We start from the raw sequence: 25,967 nt of genomic DNA on the forward strand, positions 1-25,967 counted from the left end.
TGCAATAAAAAACTTAACATATTACTGGGAGCAAAAAAAAATGGATTACATGAATTGCTCGACTTTCTGTCTCATCCCCCGTATTTTCAAAATCTGCTCCCGGCTGTGACAAATCTCTAAAGAATGGTACAGCAAAAAAGAATTGGATCAAATTATAAGATCACTGAAGCATATCTTAAGGCGCTTCGTAACTCATTCTATAAAGTAAGCATTGAAATATTAGAGAAACGATAGACTGATTGCAATTATTTTTGGAGAATTTCCCAAAAAAAAAAAAAATGTTTTTTTCTTCTTAATCCTGGAAACTCTCGACCGCTTTATTATATATATTTTTACCGTAAGCTAAAATTGTTTCTTTTACACAAAGTAAGCAAAGGTTTAAATCAATTATGTATTCTGTAAATAATTAAAATTTCGACTTAAAAGTATCCGTCTGAGTGTCCGAGTAGGCATAGTTTAGACTAACAATTCAATGGTCGTGGGTTCGAATCTCAAATGCGGTAGAGCTTTTAATAAAAGCCGATAGCCTTACATGCTCTTGCTTTAAGACTTTAGTCTTAGAATTTATTGTGCGACTAAATTAATAATAATACTAATAGACTTAAAAGTTCTTCTCTCATATCATTTGTCGGTAAGGAAACTAAGTTATTCCCTTTTTCTAAAAAAATCACTTCTCCGAATGACTATTAAAATCTCTACAATTCATTTTAACCCTTATGTACAACACTTTTTGGCTGAATTCATACTATGATGACTTACAGTGCAACGGACAAAATAATGCAACAAAAAAGATTATATTTGCAAAGCTTTTCACGCCTAAAGGTATGCATTAACTAAACAAACATGTGTTTGCGTATTTAGAGGAGTGAGCAAAAAAGCTGGGCATGTGGTTTAAACAAAATTATCTATTCGCAAATGTTACCACAGCGAACATCACTAACCGCACCGGCAACAGCAACTAAAATAATAAAAACAACAACCATAACAACCAACCATAATAATAATAATAATAATAATAATAATAATAGTAACAATGAAAGAAAGTCATAAAATATCAGCGCGAAACTATTTATACACACATACACTCGCACAACGTTAAAATTACAATATTCCACAAGCATCCGGAACGTTGCATGTGTAGATGTGCATGTGCATTGGAGAAACATTTTTCGGCACACAACACAGGTTTGGCAATAAACAATTGCAATTGCACGCGTCTACACGTACTTGTGGTCTATATATATATATATATATGGTGTGGTATATATATATATATATATGGTGTGGTATATATATATATCTACATATATATATATATATTTAAATGTGTTTTATTGCATTTGTTAAATATTAATTGCACAAATTGATCGCAACGAGTTTGACTTGACGTATATATATATATATATATATTTATGCACTACGGTATTGTTTATCGCTTGTTTACTTATATGCGACGTTGGGATTTGCATGTTCATCTGTTCATTTGACTGACGGCTGTGTTAGGCTAATTGAAATTTTCGGTTTTGAAAATTATGTTTCAAATTTCTATAATAAATAATTCATTAATTTTTGCGTATTATGCGTGCAATCATCAAATTTTCATATGAAAATTAATTAATTTTCATCATCAAAATTTATGAAGTTTCATTTATTTCTCGCCGCGCAGCATGTGTAGATAGACGTAGGATGACCTCGTTTTTGACGCAGCAACAGCACATCATTAACCGACACTTTATTACCCACATATTATTTTTAGAATTTCTTGTATATATATATATATGTACCTATGCGTATCTACAGATTGTATATGTTTTCAATTGAAACTTTAAAGCGAGCAAATTTAAGTACACGCGGACATTTTGCAAGTGTTCGATGGTCTTAATTAAAAACGCATTAAATTATAATAGTGAATATAATTGCTTTATAACTTACACGCATAGGAGTACAATACTTCACCACACTAACAGCAAGGTAGCGTATTAAAATTAAATTAAACGTCACTAATGGCAACAACGTTGAGGTCAAATGCCTTCTCCAATATAGCTTTGTTACACGTAACTAACGAACCATAAGCAATATTAAGACTAGAAATAGAAAGCAAATATTAAATAACTGTTAACTATGACAAAGTTCAAATTAAGTTCGCTTGAGATAGATCGTTCGGTTCGGTTCGATAGGTCGGTTAGAAGTCAAGGTTCTAAACCTTGTTCTCTAGTACTATTTATAAAAATTTATCACAAGATGTTCATATTGTTGTAAACTTTTCGCTTAACAGATCAAGTTAATCATGGCAAAGATGAAGAGAACGTCGTCCATAATTACCTAGGATAGGAAATATCTCAACTAAAACTCTTTTTATTTCTCAATATAGTCTTCTCTTAACTCAGACTATGGTCAATAGCTAAGAGAAATGCTGAGCGGACTTTGGAGTTTGAAAGAGAAAGTATTCTAAAGGGAATAAATGTCGAGAATAGGTTGGGCGAGGAAGCAATTCAGCAGATGCACGATCATCACTCGAGCGCCGCAATAAGTTCACATAATACTCGCCGTTCATCAATGATAAGGACTGACACCATAACTTTGCCAGCAAACGGAACTCTGCTCGTCTTCTTTAGAACCGACAGTTAATTTTCAGTCCATTGTTTTCACAGTTGCTTTAGATATGAAGCAAGGACCGCCAGCTTGACGTATGACTATAAAACAGCATAAATACTTTCACTATTGTTTCGTCTCCTTGTATGAACCGTGGCTGCCAAACAATGCATGAACCTTGCTTCCTTACTGCGAATGCAAAATTCCACTGAAATATCGTTAAGATCCTTTTTTCGCTTAGCCAAATGCGGACTGTGTTTTTCGCCTTACTCGCTTAGTCGTGAGGCAAGAAGAAGACATTATAGGTGCCTGTTTGAAGATAATGCGTGTAAAATATCCCATATGCCATTAGTTTTCCAGCCATTCGCCGAGAATTACACGTCACTTAAATGGTTACTTTCTACAGTACCTCCTGTTAAGCTATAAGTTTTTGATTAGAATTGAATCAAGTTAACCATAGACCAGATTGATTTTCGTCTGATTAATTATTTGAGATGGAAAGCATGTTTTGTATATTTTCCTTAACTGAAAGCTAATTTATAATACTTTGTACTATTGCGTTTAAAATAATTCTTCATAATATATTTTCGTTATAAAGATTAAAAAAAATAATATCCTGCTTCCAAGTAAATGTATCCTTTTCATCAGAGCCCTTAATGAGTGCACTAAATATCAACTGACGTGTTATAGTTTAAGCAAAATTAATCTTCCTTTCAAAAACCTTATTACTCTTTATCTATTTTAATCGTAAAGTGTTATAAGTTGAACTTTATTGCCATAGAAAGGCTTACTTTTCATGAGAACCTTTATGTAAAGGGTGAAGTCCTAGGTGTACGGAGTACAAATTTGATGTAATTGGTTTTGCATAAAATTATTATTACAGATCAGCTTTCAAAATCCAATATAAAAAATTGAACTTATTTGCCATACAAAGGCTTGCATTTTGTACGAATTGCCATATGATAGGGGATTCAAAAAATTCAACCTTTCAATCTTAACGGTCCAAATCAGTGGTAGTAAGACGGAACATAATTGCTTAGAGATTTTGTTTGAGAAATTTTAAAAATTGCTAACTTTATTTTTATAACCCGCCTTTTAAAATAGCGCTTTTTAGAGAAAGTGGTGTAAGCCGTTTCAGTTCATTTTGATTCAGTCACATCATTGGGCAAAAGATGGCAGTATGTATTGTGAGAGCTAGATCAAAACGTCCATTCTCTAATTCACCTTGCGACCAACTTCCTTTCTCTAACTTACTCTAGCACTGAATAACCTGACTAAACTTCAGCTTAAAATAATTATTCTCAACTTCGTCTGGTTTCTCTTTACTCTAATTCGAACTCTCTTAATTTAACTTATTCTAGTTCTAATTCTCTTAGCCTAACTTACTAGCTCCCCCCTTAGAGACAAAGAACCTGTGGAACGACTTTGGTTCCTTACAGTACTAAACTGTATCAAAATATCGCAAAGATAGCGCAGATTGAGAAGAAAACATCGGCAGACATTAGATGGACGGACGGATAGACATGCTTATAATTGATTTGGTAAACGATTACGAATTGTCCTCCTGCATCCTTCTACACATTCGTAACAAACTGTATCTACGCTTCAATAACTTCTTCTTCAAGTTCTGAATTATTTTCATTTTTTGAATGAAAATATTTCTAAATCTGAATTTTTTATACCCATCAGAGACATTGCATAAAATTGAAATTAACTCAATGTATTGTTTTCATCTTTTCAATGAATCTACAAATGATATGCAACTAAGAACTAATTGTGTTACGGTTACCAACGCATGGTTGACTTCGCTTTTATTAAGAATTTCATTCAACTTGTTGTTGTGGTTGTTCGGTGTATTTGAAACTTTTACATTTAATTAATAAATTTTGAGTTATTTTTCATATAATGGTATCATCGAGAATGATGTGCAACAAGCGTTTCTTTTGTTTTCAAAAGTATTGCTCTCAAATTATTTTCATTTAAAGGAGAAGAAGAAGAAATTTGTGCATTATTAACAAGGTTAAGTTTACTTATTCATTCGATTTATATACATTATAATAGAAAATCATAAACATTATCTGTGATAGGAATAAAATACATTTCGGGAAATGGAAAATGCAAGTTAACGATTCAATCATCTTTTCATTGAAGAAATCGCTCAAGAAATATTTATTCTTCGCTTGTGAGAGACAATGAATTCGCCTCCTTGCCAAGTCTTTCTCTCAACACTATTTACTTACTCCAGAGATCCTATTGAAAATTTTGACTTACCGTTATCAGATTCATAGGGATCTGGTCGGACGTCGTGCGAAACGACAATTTATTTATTTATTCTTCACTTTACTTATGTGCTGGCCTTGATTTGCTTACATCTATCGTCTACCCATCGTAATAAATATTAGTTTACATTTCATATTTAATCTAGGTTTACATAACCGCGCTGAACCTTCCTACGATCGTTCTACCGGTGGATATACATTAGAATAATTATGTCGTAGGAGTCCTTGTTAAATTTTGTGGACTTAATTTAAGCATCTCTGTCTAGGTTCGTGCTTCACATAAGGGAGGAAGCAGAAGTCTCCGAACTACGATTGCCTTTTCCACTCAAAAGCAAAAGTTCGAATTTAGCCGCGATTATAGTATCTTCATACGAGATCAACTGGACTGAGGTCGAATAGGGTTGCCCTATCTTCCAGACTACCCGTTGCTATGAAAGTTTGCGCTGATCATTCCTAAATTCTATCTGATAGATTTAGTAACGAAAATACCTGCAGTACTTATTTTAGCTTATAGTACGTGGGGAACCAACGATTTTGACCCTCACAAGCTTTACCTTCACTGGGGAACAGCATGTTTATCTTAGGCATTTCATTCTTACTAAGATAATAAACGCTACTCTTAACTCCCCGATTTTATTAGGAGGGATTAACTTTAATGTTCACAATTTTTTCCATATTTTAGTTAGTTCTCAATATCGATGATCGTATCAAAACAAATTTGTTTTAGATGCGTGTCTTGCCTATGTCGTGTCTAAATTAACTGCTGATTTTTAAACCTTCCCAGGATTCACAAATTAAAATTAATATTTTCACCAATTTTAAACAATTTAATATTTCATTCCTAGATTAGATCCATACGGGCTGGGAGTGTGTCGCCATGCAGGAGGTGTACATCTTGTTTTTTTCATGAAAATCCAGAAAGTGTGTGGATAGGCCCATCTTTCGGGTGACTCAGGATTGATCGATTCACAATTCTTTTTTGAGTCGATTTAAACTTGTCCGTCCATCTGTCTGTCTGGTTTTCTTGAATTCAATGTACGGTTCCCAATTTTTGAGATATTTTCCTAAAATTTGTTCTTGTTCAAGAAACGTATTGAAAATGAATCGGATCGAGACACTTTTTCGAACGTTTTTCATACAACGCTTTACCTTGGAAAAGCGTCACATGAATAGCTGTAAGATGGTGTAGCGTATTTTCTTATTTATAAAAATTGATCTTAATGTTTGGCTCAAGATTTACTATTAAGAACTTACTCGAGCTGAGTACGGCTCTTATTTGATTGTAGCTGAATTGCATGTCAAAATAAATGAATGAATAAATAAATAGATGCCAGCATAATGTAAAATGTATTGAAGTAAATTTTGCTAAACCAGTTTCTCTTTTAAAAAGTATATCCTGGATGTTTGACTTATGGCCGCCCAATATATTTTTGGGACGTCTCTTGCAGTTTTCTTCTGGCCTTCTTCTTGCTCGCATCATTATGTAATGCGCACAATTTCCGAAAAATACCGAATTTCAAAGTAAGGGTTCCGTGACTCGTTAGTCATTACTCACATATACACACTCACATACACAAACGCATTTAAAGTTTTCTCGGGGAAATTTTGCTTTTAAAAATTGATAGGATCACCTCTGGAAAGAAGCAAAAGCGAAGGTGAAGACTTTCGAATCTTCAATATCGAAAGCTTACGCTTGAAATATTTTTCAGAGAAAGTAATTCGTCTATAAAATTTTATTCGTAATTAACTTATGTAGAGTTTTGAAAAATGAATTTTATTGGAAGGGGAAATATATATAAATATGGCGAACTTTCTCACACACTCCGCTATTTCGCTTATTAGCTCCACAACTTTCACAACTCATAGATTGCTGTCGTATATTCATCTAACCTACACTTACACATGCTGACAAACGGCGCTAGATAAAGCTGTATTTAGTGCTAAAGTCAAGGTTCTTTCAATTACCTGGTCATAAATTTCCCTTTATCTTGCACTATTCAAACAAGGCAATTACTTAATATTTTAATTTCAAACGTTAAATGAATAATTTGCTGTAAAGTTAACTAAATTTTATTTTACATTTCTTATCAGAGCGCATTTATATGCATTAAGCTAAGACGATTCGCTTCTTTAACATTTAATTTAATTTTTTCCCTTTGTAGAGTTCAAGTGAGTGAGAAAAACTATAAATTTTTATTTTTTTGTGCTTGTATTCTCTCTTATTCTTTATGTTTCCTTTTTTTTTTCTTTCACCAATTTGTGTTCACTTTTAAAATTTTAACTTAAATGTTTTTTTATAAAAGCCGCCAAAGAAAGCTTATTAGGTTTATTAAGTGTTTGCAATATTTGAAAATTATACATCTCGAGAGAGAAAGAGAGAGAGAGAGTATATGGTCCTCTTATATAATGCAGGAACTTATTTTATTATTTATCGTTTATTTTAAGCATATATGGGGAACAGTTATTTTAAATATTCTTCAAGAGCGGCTGCAATTAATTAAAATTCGTGCAAGTTATCTACGACCACAGTAACTTAAATCATGCTTCACTACATAACTTACAGATGTAATGACTTGGGAAAGTGAACAAAAAAACTTGGGATCAAACAAAAAGACGCGTTCCAGTGCAAATATAAGAAATTTCGATTACTTGTGTAGTGTCTTATTAAAGTAATCTTTACAGTTACGTAATGACGTCCTCTGGGTTCTATATGAGCCGTTAATTAGAGATCAACCGTGGATATAAGTCGTTTTGTCCACTTCACACACTACATATTACACTCCTACGTACATGACATGTGGTAATTATCGCACTGAAAATTGAAAAGTATTTGTTTAGAAAGCAATTAAAAACATTACATGCGGGCAGGACGACCTTTATATACTCTACACCACTTTGTTTAATGCAATTTTTCATTTACTTATGTGCGAAAATGGTAAAAACTTATACCTTGGGGAGCCTTTCAGGGATAACGTGGACTGATCTGGTTTGAGTTTAATAAAATTAACCTTCCTTAGCTGGTTTCGTCATATTAAAAATAAAACTTTCCTGCCATATAAAGAAGACTTCTCCCAGGAGAAGTCTTACAAGAAGCTGTACCCAAAAAATAGACTTACCTAGTCCAAATTTAGTACACTTCGTTTTCATGTCAATTATAGACTAATTTTATAACCGAATATTTAGAATTGGAAGTTTTTCATTTAAAAATTCGCTTATATGGTGGACGGTCCAGAAAGCTAGCTTATCCGAGCACAACTTTTCACCTCACGTTAATACGAGAAAATACTTCTATTTAGCCGGCAAATTTCGAAAACCACTTTTTTGTACATAATCGAGTTTCTCAAGTAAGGCGTCATATAAATAATGTCACAAGATTAGTCTGATCCGATTCACTTTTAAAGAAGTTCGGCTTTGGCGAAAACACCCCATGAAGTATATTAAGTTTTGTCAAAATATCTCAAAAACTGGTTAGGTTGGATAAACAAAGAAAACCTGATCAGATATTGGAGGGACAGAGTGCATATCATGACAATGGTCTAATGGATCCAATCCACTTTCAGATGGATTCGTCCTTGAACAGCAATGTCAAAAAAAGTTGGTTTGTGTTGGATAAAAATAAAGTGGAGAGGCGGTAAAATGGTCTGATCTAATCAACTTTTAGAGGGATGCGTTCTTGGGACACAACGTCAAAATATCTCTAAAGCTGCTTAGAATAAAAATAAAAACATTTCTAGACCTTTAAGGAATAGATAGGATGCCATAAAAATGCTCTTATCTAATCCCCTCTCAAATGTGTTCCCCTGTGATCAGCACTCCCTGTAAATTATATAAAGTTTCGTCAAGATATCTCATAAATTGATTACGTTGAACAAAAAAATAAAAAATAAAAAAAAATAAATAAAAAACATAATCAGATAGGATAGACGGACGTATATGGCTTATAAACAATGCGTTTATTGTAAGTCCTACTGGCATTGCTATAAGCTTAATATACTCCGTACTATAACTCGAGCAGAATGTAGAAACCCATCGGACTTATAATAAAATATTCGGTTTAAGCTGATAATAATATTTTTCTTATTTATTATATTTTACATCTTATTCAAAACGGAATAATTGTCCGACTATCAACGGTTAATGACTGTGCTGAAAGTCATAGGCTACATGGAATGTTTAGAGATGAAAGTTTTTCTATTTAAATCACTCATTGCATAAAATTGCAACTAATTAAGTTTAAAAAGTGAAATTCTCCGCTAATTGTTTATGAAGAAAAGTTGATTTTCGTTTTACGTCTTTATTGCTAATTGCAGAAGGAACTATTCGTGAGCAAAGTTGATCCGGGTTCACCGCGCGCCGAACGTAAACTTTCCGCAGCCACTGCGCCATCGATGAAAACAAAGTGGCTGAAAGCAATTAAAAGCCTAAAGCCGGCTTCTGGTTCAGCAGTGCAAGCAGATAGGTAAGTGATGTTAACACATTTAAATATCCTTTTTTTTTTGTTTGTTTTGTTTTTCCTTTTTTTCAAAATATAAAAACACAAAATCAAGTTTTTCTTTTACTCTTCGTTTAACTCCTTTTTTTTGTTTTTTTCTTTTAAACTTTTTAAAAAACTTTTATATATATTTATGTATATTTTCTACTATACAATGAAAACCATTTCGAAACGGTTTCAAAAGAGAGAGAGAGAGAGAGAGAGAGAGAGAGAGAGACGGAGAAAGAGAGAGAAAAAAAATAAGAAAGAAAAAAATCACTCTGCGTATGTTTGCAATTTTGTTACTTTCCTGACCTCTTTTTTTGAGAATGCTATGAACGGCGCTTCATGAATGCAAAAAAAAAAAAAAAAAAAGAAAGGAGAGAAAGCGAGCTATATGCGCCTTGGGTTGAGCCTTGGGTACTTAGCACCTGGGGTGAGGCATACACGAGTGCACAAAAACTTTCATAGATGAGTGTCAGCGAACTGTTATTAATGAAATGAATTTACAATATTTTATAAATTTTTGTCGATGATTTTTCATTTGTTTAAATCTTGCTATCGCGGCTTCCGATTCAATCTTTCACACTCTGCTGCAGATGCCTTTCTGGCAATTGCGAAATTTCTATTTCGTTGAGCGCCTCTACGAGAAGAGGAACATATAGCAAATTGACAATTGGTTGGATAAATTTACTTATGCGATTTTTAAGTGTTACAAATGAAATGATAATACTAGCATACCTATCCTCTGATGATGTGATATGATTATAGAAGAAAGAGAAAAAAAAAAGTGAAAAAAGGAGAAAAAATTTCAATATTAGAAAATTTTCCAGCACATATGATTTGAAAAGTGTGTAAATGGAATTTCTCTGTCCCCTCGAATTGCACTCATATTGGTTAGGGTTTTTCTATCCTAAAAGGAGAAAAAAAGGAAAGCATACTAAAAAAAACCTTCTAAAATGTTACAAACGTTGCATTAGAACATATTTTTAGTATTTTTACTACATTTCCTGCTGCTCCGACTTCTGATGATGGTCGCGATGTTACTAATGATGGCGATAACGACGATAATAATGATGATGATGATAATGATGATGATGATGATGATGATGTTGATGAAGGCATGCATCGATGGTACTGATGAGTTCATGCACGTCCTTGTACGTAGCGCTTACTTTTTCTCTCTTTTTATTATTTTCTCTAAATAGCAAAAAAATAAAAAATAAAAAAAAAAAAATAGTTCGGAAAAAATCAACCACAACCTTTTCTATAACTTACATAGTTTCACTATACTTGTGCATTCAATGAAATGTAAAATATTTTATACCATAATTGTTCTCGTACTCGTTACTATCTGAAAAAATATTAAAAAAAAATAAAAATAAAAAAAAATTATTAAATATGTTCGCATTATTCTATATGAAAATAACTTCTTCTTCTATACACATACATACAATTTATGATTAATATACGCGTATGTTGTCGGTCCGTAAAAGATGAACCAGAAAAAAATATTACTTGAGATTATCATGTATTCTTTAATGAACGTATCCAAGTTAATGATGAAATTAAATGAAAACAAAAAATCTCCTCTGACTGTGCGTCAAAGTTGTGCGACCTTCATTAAAATATAATTGGAAGTATAAACTTCAAAAGATATATATATATATATATGTATATATATATAAACAAAAAGTAAATAATATTTTTTTACACTGTCATGAATCCTAAGTGAATTTTCGGTTTTTTTTTTTCTTTCTGTCATTACAAATTTTGTCAAAGGACTATTCCCACCATACTATGTGCTATCGTAAAGAGCCGGCATTTTAGGTTTTTTTTTTTTCCTGTAACACATTTTTTGCATGATTATTGAAAATAATTTTGAATTTTTTTTTTTTTTTTTCAAAATAAGTTCGCTATAACACGAAACATTTGGCAGTTGAGCGCATCGGTCAAGGATAGGGCGATTTTATTTTTTTTTCAAAAGATTTTTTAAAATGCGCTCACAAAATTCATTGTTCAAAAATTTTTCTTTGATTGTGGACTCATTTTACTCGTCTTATTTGAAGTACTCGTCCTGTATATCATAGCAAGTAATGTATCGAGCTTGAAACTTTAAGTTAAAATTCTTCGTCCTCTTACGTCAGGAAATAGGTAAATCTTAGAAATATGTTCAGATGCCTATGCAATTTAACCGAAAAGTATCTGCCATGAGCGCTTAATTCTATGGCGCCCCAAATGTGTTAATTTGACAAGCGGTAACCGGCGCCTGCGAGGAGGTAGAGCAATCTCCATAGAAAGCAGCCCTAATGTCCTGAAAGCAGTGGAATGACAAAGAAAATGAATGTGAGCCGTTTTTCTAGCCAGCCTTGTCAGCTTAAAGGCCAATTGTTGAGCTTCCACCACAACCACCACGGTGCTCGCCAAATGGCCGCACCCAACAATCAGTCAGGTCCCAGTATTTTGAACTCCGTGAACATCCAAAGGTTATATATTAAATAAACATACGCCTACATAGCTGTGGGCATTAGCAAAGTATACGCAGCTGAAGCCCCGCTTATCTTTAAACTTTCCTTACGATTGCGAAGGCCATCCAGCGTACCGTGCTTTCCCAAAAGTACATGCAGCCCAGCTCCCACTGTATCCCAATCCGGTAGCCATTCGCAGTGCCATCGCGACTAACTGGAGAGCAGTTTTATAAACTCCTAGCCTACAACTATATAGAGGAGACGAAAAGTGCCCTTTTTTTTCAAAAAAGGAAAGAGGGTCCTCTTCCTATCCTTGTCTTAGGCAATTGAAGAGAAAAATCCGTCGCTAGATTATAGATAGAAAACCTTTAACTACTCTTTACTGATTATACAGTTCTCTTCTTAAAATAAGAACTTTTAACATAACAACTACGTGTATAGAGCGAACCTCGAAAAAGCGAGAAATTCGGTACTTCTATGATCTAATAGAGGCAAATAGTTCACCCCTGCAAGAAATGTGTTCAATTTAAAATATAATTGAATAAAACGTTAGTGTGAGCAGCAGTACTATATACCGCAGCATGAGAGGGAATACGTTCCCCAGGCCTTTTATAGTCTACACTACTTATTATACTTTTAGTTTATTAAGTTCACGCGGATAAATGTGTAATAGTTAGAGGATTCGACATACAGCCGCTTTCTATTATACTTATCAGGTTTAAAACCGAATTCTGAATCAATTTAATCTAATCTTCCAGGCAGTCCATCTATCAGTCTGGCGCCTATTGTTGTATTTTTCTGCTCATCCCCTTTTTGCTTGTTTTGAGTTCGTTTCTCTATAATAACATAATCAGCCACAGACGCTTAAGTCGATATAATACATTTTCCAGTTATTCCATCAGTCAGGCCCTTGTCTTTTATTTTTTAGAGGTTTGCCTTTTTTTGCAACCCCTTCAGCTCGCTTCTTCCTTTAAGTTCCCTCCCTCATCCTTCGTAAGCTTAAAACCAAAAAAAAAAAAAAAAAAAGTAAACACTACAGACGACGGAATGGGCATATTCTCGTTCACTTCATTATATGAACAAAGTAAGATTCAATCATGCGAACGGCACAGTCATAACTTCTCTACTAATTTATAAAGCAGCCATTCCTTATTTTTCTGTCTTATGTGAAGCCAACATTCACTGCTGGATACTTAGGAGGTTACTAAAATACTTACTAAAATGCTGCATGTCATCGACATAACGATTCCTGAATGGCTCCTTCTGGCTCCCTTGGGCAGGAATGATTCTTTTGTCAAAAAGAAGTCTGCTTTCGCTACCAGCACACCAAACTTGCATAAAAATTTGCAGTTTATTCTCTAGCCAGCTAAGAAGAGCCGTGATGACCAATAACTTTTGCCATTCAAAATATTTTGCATTAGTGCTTTCCTATGTTATTACTGTCTTCTGGTAAGCGACCCTACTAATAACAACAATAAAGAGTTTAGAAGAAAGATTGGATATGAAAAAAGGCCCTGTACACGTAGGAAAAAATACTTTTGCAAGCACCTTTCCGCTGATGGCACTGCTAAAACACAACTTTTGCTTGCGACAATAAAAATATTTCCGAAAACAGCCGCAAACAAGAGAAGCCGTAGCACTATAAAAATCCACCTCAAGTTTGTCGTAAGCATTAGAAGCCTTAGTAAATTACTGGGTAAAGTGTTTGGAAAAGTTGCCGAAAAATCAAATTTCATTTATCATCGCAATCGCATCGCAACTTAGCTTTATCAACTTTATAATTTAAATAATAAAAGCGAATAACAAAAGGAATCAAGAAAAATGTTACTCTAATCCATTAAATGTGCCTACGATGCATTTCATTTATATGACGACCTTGACTAGTCTTGAATTTCAATGTCAAAATAGAATAGAGTCATAGTTCCGTTATAATTATTAAAAGGTGCTTTCGTTTTATTCGCAACTTTGTCGTGTTCGCGCTAGCATTAAAAAATGTGTATATATATATATACAAAAAAAAAAAAAAAAAAAAAGCCGCAGTAAACTTTGCTCTTTAAAAGTTTTCTAATATTTTGTTGAAAAATTTTACCTCTTTTTTCAGCCTTTTGCATTTAACTTTATTTTCCCTTTTAGCATTTTACTCAGCTCAAACTTTGTGGTTTGCCTTTAGATCATTATGTATTTCATTTCATTGCATTCAATTTTCTTTGCGGTTTAACCATTTAAGAAATTGAAGGTCAGTTAATTGCAAAAATAATAAAAATTCATAAAACAAATTATATTCGCGTTGGACTGAATATTCAACACCCTTTAGCACAAGGACGGCCAATTTTTACTTGTGGTACAAATAGTGTAAGTTTGTGCGGACATATACAACATCCAGAGCACCCGGAAGGACTTGAGAAACACTCACATTTTATTGTACTTCCTGCTTCAGAAAGTGATTTTGCTAAGTTTGTCTGTCCGTCTGTCCGTCTGTCCACCTTGTCCACAATTTTTGAGATATTTTGACTAACATGTTTCGTTCCAAGGCGCAACGCTATTAAAAATGGCTCATTTTTTTTTAGATTCCGTATTAAATTAGTTCGTACGTATGTACTTAACGGCCAAAAGGACTTAACTCATTACACTTTTATATATCAATGTGATTCTGAATTGGCTTAACCTTGTCTGTCGGCCCGTCCCTTTTGTTTTCTTGTACTCAACCTACAGGTTCAACGGTGAACGCTATGAAAAATGGATCGAATCGGAGCACTTTTGCGATCACTTCCCATATAAAGCTTTATTTAGAAAAGTTGTCAAGTGTAGGAAGGTGTAGGGAAGCTTAATGGCCATGGCTCAGTATACTGCCCTTGCTTGCTTTATCTTATGATGCATTGCGTATTGAAATCATCACCAAGTATAAGTAGATGTATAGGTAAAAAAAAAAAAGAAGCGATTTTAACAATAATTCGTTTTTCTCTTTGTTATTTTGTTGCAAAGGGAATGAGAAAATTAGCACATCGTTTAACTCTCTCTGGATGTGAAAATTAAATAAAATAAAGTGTTTTTAAATTTATTAAATTCCTGAGGTTTTCTGTTTGCGCTATGCATCTCCATCCTTAGTTTGAGAAACCCCTAAAAAAAAACTCAAAGGAGAAAAATACTTTTCCAAAGCACAACCGAGTAAAACTTTTCTAATATGCTACAATTTTTGTTTTTGTTTTTTTTTTTGTTTTTTCATATATATGAGAATGTCTTACTCTCATTGCACTTTTATGCACGCGGGAGGAGATGATGGTAGTGATGATGAGATGTTTTTTTTTTTTGTTTTTGCTTTTTCGTTTGTTTTTGAAAATTTTCCTACGCCTTTACGCTCCCTTTGCACATTAACTGATGTGTTTAACTTTGAAACCTTTTGCGGCCGTATTTAGTAAAAATTGTTACATGCATTTTACGTTGAACAACATGACTGTTGCCGCTGGTGGTCGTTTAGTTGGTTAGTAAAACGGTTGCTTGTTTTTAGTTGATGTCTACATACACGTACATGTACGTAGACCTGTATGGGTACCGGCACGTTTTATGAATATTGTAGGATTTTTTACTTTTTTTTTTTATTTTTAAGTCTTGTCAAGCACGTATCTGCGGTACGGTCTACTTAACGAAAGGTTGCAAGTGAAATATATAACGACAACATGTTGTTTAAATTAACTTAAAATTAAACTTTAACTATATTAAATACTTTAGAAAATATTGAGCGTAAAATAAAAAAAAAAAAAAAAAAAAAGACAGAATTAAAGGACCTTAATGCCGGCACACACGAATGTCGTGTGAACGAATACAATGAACGTGACTTTCGAGCAAAAGGCTGCATGTAAAATAGACTGTTGATCGTATCTCTTCTTCTTCCAGCCAATTTGTAGATTCCCTGTTACTACGTAGAGAGTGGCGTGACCTTGAAAAAGTTTTCTTTAATAACTTATTCTTAATGAAATGTTATGCTTATATTATTTCATAATGAATCCTACGGCAGTATTGTAATGAAAACAAGTCTGAAAAGTGCGCAAAAGTTATGCACATCCCACGCCAAGCTGTGGTTTTGCATTATTATTTTATTAATCTTCCAACTATGGTATTACTACCTACATGTGTATCCGAATAGGTGAGAATCGCGACTACTGGAAGCAGTTCTCGCGGTTTTCAGCCTAGTTGAAGTAGAGTTTACTTTTGTCACCCCTATTGTGACTGCCTAGTCAGTAAAGGCTTAGCATTGACCAATTGAGTACACAGCTCCACTAAGCAGTCGCCACAACCTTTCCCTTTCGTTCTCTTTCCTCACATTATTTTGATCGTCCCTCCGGTGCACGAATAGCGAATATTTCCTGAGTGATCGATAATATGAAAAAAAAATTATTGATGACGTATCACGTATTGTCATCTAACGATACATAAAGGCCTGCCACGATTGTCTACCTTTTCTCATAAATTCACCAATAAAAGACATATTTCTATACATATTTCTAATTGTTAGTCTTTAGTCAATGTCGCTTTTAGCCATTCATTCAGTTTTCTGTCTTATAATAAACTTTCTGAACGATTAAATAAAGAAACGTTTACTGCCGCAAATGATTCTTCTTTTCTTGCCCCCAATGGGTTTATGTGGAACTCAGGGTTGAAGTTGGACATGAATTTTTGTAGCCAGTCATTGAAGGGGACATAATTGCCGCGTAAATATTAAGTAAGATATTTCACTAATCATATTTTCTTCATCAATGTTCCCTTTGAAATGTCTTGGGAAAGAGTAAAGCGCCGCCCAGATAGCAGAAGAAGACCTTTTCTGATCATTGCCTGCATCTGTCGTTACAGTAGACATGGCCCAGATGCACGCTAAAACCCTAAGGTTTTCTAAAAGAGTATCGTAGACGACGAGCAAAACATATTAATTTATAAGCGCCTTACTATATGCAATGAATTTCTGAAACTCTACAATATATCCGTAAAAAAAGTAACTGAAATGCAAACATACCCTGGGAGATGTGTGTAAACTTATATTAATTTAAATATATCGAATTGAATTTTACTATAAATAGAATTGAATTAAACTGAATCAAGAACGTAACTAAATGGAATTCAATTAAAATGAAACCAATCCAATTGAATTAAATTCTGTTGAATTCCGCTGAAATAAATTAAATATGTCACTGAATTTCATTGATTAAAATAAATATCATTGAGATACGCTGAAAAGATTTTTATTTTCGAAATAACTCCAACAGTTTTTTTTTTTTTTTTCCATTGCATTATAATTTAATTATTTATTACATTAAGCTTTATGCTGAATCCGAGAAGAATTCGTAAAAGAATTGATAAAAATTTTTGCTTTTTATTCAAAATTTATTTATATTTTTTTTTTTATCATCGATTTGAAAATTAGTCCACAACGTTCAAATCAAATGTATCACGCTGTCTCAACTGTTTTAACTTTAAGGTAATACGAAAATTCGAAAGAGAAACCAAAAAAAAGCTAAAAAATCAAAACGCTATAGTAGGAAATGGCCTACCATTAAATGCCCTACATCACTTTACACTTGCTTATATAACGGTTTTCCGGTCAAAAAACTGGGTCCGATTTGAACAATTATCTGTGTACGAAATTTCATCAGAATTGTAGTCTATAGGTAAAAAAAAAAAAAAATATATATAAATAAAATGGGCCCACGGACAGACAAAGATTTCGAATCACTTTCTGAATCGATCAATCTAATAAGAGATGGATCTATGTGCAATCCGTCCCTTCTTCCAGATGTTACATACATCCGCTCAAATTGAATACATACTTGTACGGCAAGTGGTGTAGGGTATAGAAAAAATGAAATTATAAATATTTAATCAACAAAGAAGAAATTTAAAAATTATAACTAAAAAATATAAAAAAGCCAGTCTATATACATATTTAGTGAAAAATCCCTTTTAATTACTCATAAATCCCCAACAAATAACATAAAACGTTACAAAAAGTATAAACTTTTTTTTTTTTTTTTTTTTTGCTTTTTTTGATTTTTTATATTAAAGTTTTCCATTATAGTTATGTATATATGTATATTCATTTTTAAGCTATAAAAAATTTTAATTAGCTTCGATTAAAAATAATCCCCTTTAATGAATTCCTTTCGATAGCAAAAATAATCCTGAAAAAAATGTTTATATATTGCATGCATTAGTTTCCTTCGAAAAAAAAAAAAAAAATGTGAGAACAAATACTTCAATATTTCATATTAATGTCCCCCGCCATAAATGTTATTACAGTTAACTTTTTTAATACATTTAACCCAGTGACCGAATTGAAATTAATTCAAGCCTTTTTTCTTTTTTTTTTTTGCTTGAATTCAGACTGTTGCTAAGTATTGCAAATTAAAGTTTATGAATATAAAATTTTCTGTAAACATTTCATTACTAAGTAAAAGAGAGAAAAATTTTTGCATATTGTAGCAGACCGATTCTTTCTATATTCCAAGGCCTATGCTAACGTTTAAAAAGCAAAGAAAAAATTCCTTACCTTTCCCGACCGATAGAAACCTAATGGAGCATAGACCCCAGTCAAGAGGAAGTTCTTGCTTAATTGACTATATATCTGATGAATTTAAAATTCTGTTTGACCGGCCATTACGGCAAGTCGGAGAAGAACCAGTTTCACAGAAATCTTTTCATTCGGTGTAAAGCTTTTTTTAAGCTTTTTAAACAAAAAATCTCTCTTTTCACGCCTCGTCTATTTTTTTTTTTTTATATGACCATCAGGAACATGAATTGACGAATATGAACAGAGGAATACGAACTGAGTGATTTGTATAACGCAGTGACGATTAGTAAGAAATAAGGAAAGAGAAAGACATAGGAGAAAAGGTGGTCGCAACCCGGGGGGTTTGTGCCCCATCGACTAGTGTTAGGCGTTCGCCGACCACTCATTCACAATGGCCATGACCAAAGCAAACTTTACCATACTTGAGATTTGCATCCGCGAACACTGACTTGGCAGTCGTGACTGTTAGTCACACGGCTACTCATGCGAATTACGCTTGCAGGTGACATCCCCTGAATGTTATAAAAAAAAAACCGTATGCATATGTCAAACTTTTTGATTTAGTTTTTTTTTTTTTAGCTCCGAAAAGTATGCAATTTTCTACTTCAACTTAAGCAAACGTAAACGTCCCAATAAAAAGGCCATAAAGGGTTAAACGAGTGGAAAAGACTATATCAACTAAGATTTTTCATCTTTTTCGCCGATTTTTAAACCACTTGAGCGACGACACTGACTAGAGGACGTTAAGTTAAATTTGCAGTATGCACATATATATACTTAAGAGAGATTTTAATAAAGAAATGCATTATCATATAATTAGTAAAGTTTAACTGACCGTAATAGTAAGGTTTTTCAATTCTAAATAGAACTGTTTCGGTTCTGCATGACTTATCCCAGAAAGTGAAATGATGTCAAATTTTTGCTTTATGAATAAAGACAATCACGCCAATAATGACTAAAAGCTGTTATTGCAAAAGAGAAACTGAACACAATAAGTCAGAACAGTATAGTCAGGCAAGATCGACTTTTAAATACCATACAGCATATTGTCTAAAATAAATTTTCATATATTTTTGTGACAAAATGTCAACAATTTTGTACCGTGTTTCCATCAGTGACATTTCATTGCTTTAAATAAGTTGAATTCTTCTCTTATCCTAAATTAATATCGGTACAGCAAATGTGCTGACGCACATGCGATCAGATGCATGGTGCGAACAAGGGGGAAACAAAGCAAGAGATCATTATTCTAGTGTTGCCATCACATTCGTCTTTACCGAATTACAATACATTACACCATCTGATCGTATATGGCTTGTGGGGGAGGGCTTACTTGGGAAAAGGTCCAAAACATACAACTAACGCTTTCTTAACTTAGCAAAGGGAATTCAAGTTTTTATTATTGTTCATCACAAAGCACTAATAATCAAACTTTGTTGCCGCATAAAGTCTTACTTGTCCTAAGTACGTTTATGCGAAGATGGACTGAAAAGTAGGCCTACGTAGTCCAAACATGGCATAATTAATTCCTACCTCTAATTGCTATTACGGACAAATATTCATAAGGAGACAGTTTTCCTGAGAAACCTTATACGGGATAGAGTAGAAAAAATTGATCTACGTCAAATTCAAATTTGATGTAAATGATTTTCATGTCAGACTAGTATTATATTATGAACCAGTCGTCAGAGAAATATTAAAAATTACACAGTTTGGACATCAAAGTTTACCTCTTGTAGCAAGCGTTATATGAAAGGGGGTCCAAAATGTCGACCAACTAGTTCCATAGTTTTAATATGCCTGAAGTATTATTGTTGAACGATTTGGTGACGGTTGCGATTTCGAGAAATTTGAAAAATCGCCTTACGAGGCGAGTGGTCGTCAAAAATACTTGCATTCAATTCATATCCAATAGTATTCCTGCGTGGGCCAAAGCGTGTTAAAAGGATCTAATATTTTGTTTATTGCATACATCCGGGCAAACTTAACACATCCTATGCTCGAAATAGTCTAGGGTGCAATAATGAAATTTTTGGGAGATACGAAAGGAGAAGAAAGAATAGAATAAAAATGGAAAGAAAACTTAAACAAGACGGAGAATAAAGTTTTCTTTACTTGAATAATATTCACATGAAAGGGAAATAATAAATATTTATATTTCGTTTTTGTTTTTGTTTTACTGCAGTCGAGTACTTTTATTTATTTATTTTTATTTTGAAATTAAATAAATTATACATTTCGCGGCAGTGAATCCAATCTAAAGCATGCAGCAGCCGACAGCAGTGACTAGAGTTAGGTTTCTACAATGAGTGGCAAAGAGCAGCGAAGTTGTAAAAATTAACATAAGAAATTCGTTTATTTCGTTTATTATTATTATTATTTTGAAAATAACGAAACTAGCATCGCTGAAACCGCTGCCACTCGTTCCCCAAATGGTACAAATGACATGACATTTTGGCACGAATCGTTTGAGGGTTAGTAGTGCTTTCGAAAAGTAATGCAGATTTTTCATTAGATGCGACATTTATATGTCATTTCTCGGTATTATTGACCAATATTTTAGTTTGTTTGTTCGTTTGTTTGTTTGTTTGTTTGTAGTATAGAGAGTATGTAGAATAGTAATATCATAGTGATAATAAAATGAATAAAGTCCAAGAAATACCGCACGAATACGAGACAAACTAGAAAATAGTTGTTTTTGTTTTTTCGAAAATTTCCCATTTGAAATTTATAGAACCGTAAGAAGTGCACACATTTCTAAACTTTACAAAGAACTAAAGTAAGAAAGAAAATAAATGAGAAAAAAAGTATTACTTAAAGATATGCTCGCTCATAAACAAAAATCAAACAACAATTGTTTGTTCTGAAAACAAACCGCATAAAAGTACTTGAGAAAACCCTGGAAATATTGCAGATATGTTTGTATGCGTATCTAAGAAACTAATACACCAAGAATCCTATCAACATAAATACATACAACGGCAAATGCAATACAAGTGAAACTCCTACAAAACAAAAGAAACACTCATGAATTGCTTAAGTGAAAAGTTTTGCAAAAAAAAAAAATCATACACACGCACATACACACACAAACAGAATGCCGTACAAGCATACAACGTAGCACGGAATGCAATTGAACAACGTCTTATATAGAGAAGAAACCATGTATGATATAAATATATACACATACATTCATACATACATACATACATACATACATACATACATACATACACACATGTGCATTCACATATAAATGCATACATATATATGCATAGATGTATAAATATATATGCATATATACATATTTATATGTATGCATTTGGATGTATGTGTGTATATATATTTTATGTACGTGATAAAAAAAATATCAACAGTTTTGCATAAAAAAGTTTTCCATCTCGCAAAGTTGCTGGCAGGCTTCTCAACAACTATGCACAAGTTTGAACTCTTACGTAGAGCAAGGCACAAAGGTATTTATATATTTATTTTTATTTTATTAAAGTGGAAGGTACTAACCTATGCTAAGCTATGTCAAGAGTAAGGGATCTCCACGATCCATGGAAAAGATCTAAAGTACCTGCGGTTGTCACCAAGTTTTCCCTTCCTTTGTGACCGTCACACAAGGTATTGCAGTCAAAGCAATGTCGAAAAAGTGAAAGCGTTAAGCTTTCATATCTTTTTTGTAAAACGCTTAGCTGATTTCAGTCTTCAAGCAGTGTCCAGTGCTTAGAAAGCAGAAAAGCATCCGCAATCTAACTATCGACGCTTCACATATTCAAACTTATGTCTTTTTTCAACAAATTTCATACCGAAAATTTCTTTTTTCCCTACAAAGATTTTTCGTGAAGGTCCCCCCCTGTTGCGTATTGAAGCCGTTAGCACAAACCAATTATCGAGAATGATTCCAATGATTTCATCAGTTGATTTCACTTGAAAACACAAATATTTGCATTTGAAAATCATTAAATAATGAATTTTGCTTTATAAACCTAGAGCGAGTAGTGAGAAATGGCGAATAGGCAAACAAACAAAGATGAATGGTTACTAGGCCCACTAACCAATTCCACAAGAATAAGATAGGTTTTGTGTGTAGCTTTTCTTTCATGTGATCCCCGTATTTTTGTTTTATTATGGCTAATCACTCGTGGGACTCCTCTATTCGCGCGGCACGATGATCGCCAGAAGGAAGTCGGAAAGGACAAGACTAAAGGGAGGTAGAAGCCGCCGTCTGGTTGGTGTATGCTCCATAGATAAGTTTTATGCCTTTACCGACCTACTAAAGTTACGAACAAAGTGAACTCTACTGCACTTCAGATTTGAAATCGTGAACACTGAGCTTTTAGTCGCTTCTCTTCCCTATCCGATTACTCGCCCTCCTCCTGCTCTTTTCCCAAAGTTTCAAAGGCCACTTATTTTGATTTTTTTTAATGATCGAACAAACACCGATGGGACACAGGACAGCAGATAGACCAACAGATAAATCTGTAAATTTCATTGCGAGAACATAATATTTCACAAAATATTTAACTTCATTACGAGACTAGATTAGTCCATTCTTAGGAAAGAAAGAAAAGTGGATTGTCTCTCCAGCTAGGTAGACAGTTGCTAGTACCCATAACACTTTTTAGTTCTATTTCTTTGTTCTAAATGTTATTAATCATAGTATTATTCGTTGCACATAAGCCAAACGCATCTGATGAGCAATTTTTTTTTTTAATCGACCTACCAGGTGATGATCAGAAGGAAGTGAGGGAAGAAAAAGAGATGGAAAAGTTTTAGATCACAGACCGAAGAAGACTTCAGCGCACCGACATTAAAATCGAATTTAAGCGCACTCTGACTGGGTGGCGACGGTTTTTACCTGCACCGCTGTTCGTGCGAAAAAGTTTCCCATGAACAAATATAACTGCGACATATTCGAATATTAACTTCGACGATCAATTCGTTATATAAAAAGTTCTGGTTCCCAGCGTAATTTTACTGTTTACACAAACGTAATTTCAGCCGAATTAAGGAACACTTTCAAGGTTAAAGACTTAAATTATGATATTATGAAGAAGAACATCGGCGAGAAGTAACAGCAAAGGTTTCAGAGCAAACGATTAAGGCGGACATAAACCTAAATAACTGCATATATATATATATGTACGCAGCTACTACAAAGTATCATCCTCCACACAAGGATTCGAATCCGCGAAACACCGACTTGCTAGTCGTAATATGTGGTAGCACCACCCATTACCTATCCCTGTATTCTTTTATATAAATTTGAAAACATAGCCACTAGTCTTATCGCCTCGGCCACGGCATAGCTCCGCGATCTAGCCATATATTCTTTTATGTAAATTTGCAAACGCAGTCGCTAGTCCTATACTCTCGGCCAGGTGATGCACGAATTCTCTCTCTGACGATGTAAACATTCGTTGTCTCATATGCGTTCTTCGCCAGCCGCAATTATTCTCCATGAAATTCATTCCCAATCGCAATTTGTTGAAGCCCTAGCGAAGAGACGTATAGCGGATAGTCTCCAAACTCGTGTCTTTGATTGCCGAAAAAGGCGACCTCTCATGTGAATATCTCCTCGCATCAGTAGTTTTAAAAAGGGTTAAAGAAAGCACTGCAATCATTCATTGCAAAACTGCTCATATAGTCGGAAAAGAGTAGTGTTAAAGGAATGCTGCCAAGATATTCTGGTTCAAGTTTTTATCTCTGTTAGTCTTGTAAATTGCATTTTTTTGGTTTCTTTTGTGTGTTCATTCATTCATTTATTTATGTTTTTGTGTATGAAATGGACAAAAGTTATTGCTGAGAATTTTCAAATAACTCAAAATTTTACTTTAGAATACAAACAAACAAACAAACAATTAAATAAGACCAGCAACATGCAAAGTTTACTATTTACAGCAATTTTTGGTATAAATAAAATTTAACACAATTTACAACTCGATCTGCGCAACTTGTAGCAGTCAAACCTACACTGCTTATAAATATAAATGCATACATGTACATGCACGCATATATATATATATATATGTATATATGTATACAGAGTTGTAACACTTGTTTTGTTCAACTTTTCTTTAACTTTTCCTTTTTTTTTTTTTTTTTTTGTATTAAACTTTCCTCTAAACATATATTTTATCAATAATTTCTTTTTTATAGGGAAATAGAAAGGAAAATTTTGCTCGCTTCATTCTTTCATCTCCATTTAATATGTGCTGGAGGAGTTCAAGCTATACCTTCACTGAAAACTTTTATACATGTTGAGTAGTTTATGTGTACATTATGCAAATGTTTACAGCAACAAAAAAAAAAAAAAACAAAAAACAAGGCTTAATTAATTTCCTTTATTTTTTTATAAATTTTTATTATATTTTATAATATTTTTTATGAACTTCCCAAGAGTATTCCATTCTGGTTAAATGAATCTTTAATGATTATTGGTTTTTATTTAAAGAAGTAAAGCAATTTTAAATTTCATTAAAATTTTATACTCACCGTCCAACGTGGCTAGATATATATATATATATATATATATATATATATTAAAATTATTATCCTTACACAGAGATAAGTTATAGCTCAAGCAAGTTATAACTTGTAACTGACTTTTATTTACAAAGTTTGCGAGGCAAAGCAGCGTAAAAGGACCGACTTATCTTCTAATTAGATGCTCGTCCTAAAAAAACTGCAAAATTTTTCCATACACAAGAAACCAACGTGTTCATCTTATGGTGAACACGGGACTGATTTTTCGATTGATGGTGACCAAGAGTCCGGGGAAAAGGGAAAAACACTCCTTATTTTTTACAAATATAATCTTGAAAACATTTTTAAAAGATCATTAAATTCAAATTATAATATTTGCTCACAGAAAACAAAATAACTACAAAAAAAAAAAAAAGAAAAGAAGAAGAATAGATGAAAGAAAACTTTTACGATCTTCGGATTTTTTACATATACTATACACGTGTATTAAGTCAGCAATGTCTACATTTCCGCATGAACGTAGAAGCAGTGGTGTCAAGAAAATGAAAAGTAATAATAAAAGAGTATTTGCGAAAGATAAAGCAAACAAAAGAAAGAAGGCGAGAGAAAAAATAATAATGAGAATCCACAGCGCTTAACTTAATGCAATGAATAAAAAGAGCGTATAAAAAAGAAGTGAAGTAAGAAGCTCAACTTAATTCAGCCGCGAACTACTTAGCTCATCTCATGGTTAGCTACGAAAACGTAAAGTATCGTAAAAGTCTCTCGTCACCGGCTTATAATGCCAAATAATCTTTACCTGAAATGACGTAGACAAAGCATTCGCGCTTTGAGGAATCGAAAACTGAAGAAGGAGAGCGTAAGCAAGTCCTTAGGTTTTTATCTCTGAATAATACGAAAAAAATTGTTAATAAGCCGTGCTAACACTAAAACGGAAACAGGCTAGAAAACCCATTACATAACCTCCGATGCTCGTCATATCTTCTCATCCGATTTTTATTTTGTCTCTTTTTTTATTATCTCAAGTCTAAGTAAACTAAAGTGTGGACCATTTTTTCTCACCTAGAGGACGAGAAAACATAATTTTCTTCATAGACATGTACAGCGCA

The 25,967-nt window shown here is 33.3% G+C and overlaps 1 protein-coding gene across 1 annotated transcript in view; it reads left to right on the plus strand.

Annotated features, from left to right (window-relative positions):
- The window catches only part of LOC119636958, a 282,667-nt gene that overhangs the window by 192,408 nt on the left and 64,292 nt on the right, over positions 1-25,967 (plus strand). Inside the window, 2 exon segments of the mRNA XM_038032717.1 lie at positions 9,182-9,330; positions 17,224-17,277. Coding sequence (XP_037888645.1) covers positions 9,182-9,330; positions 17,224-17,277 — 203 coding nt within the window.

This window comes from Glossina fuscipes, unplaced genomic scaffold, assembly GCF_014805625.2.
Source record: "Glossina fuscipes isolate IAEA_lab_2018 unplaced genomic scaffold, Yale_Gfus_2 42, whole genome shotgun sequence".
Lineage (NCBI taxonomy): Eukaryota > Metazoa > Arthropoda > Insecta > Diptera > Glossinidae > Glossina > Glossina fuscipes.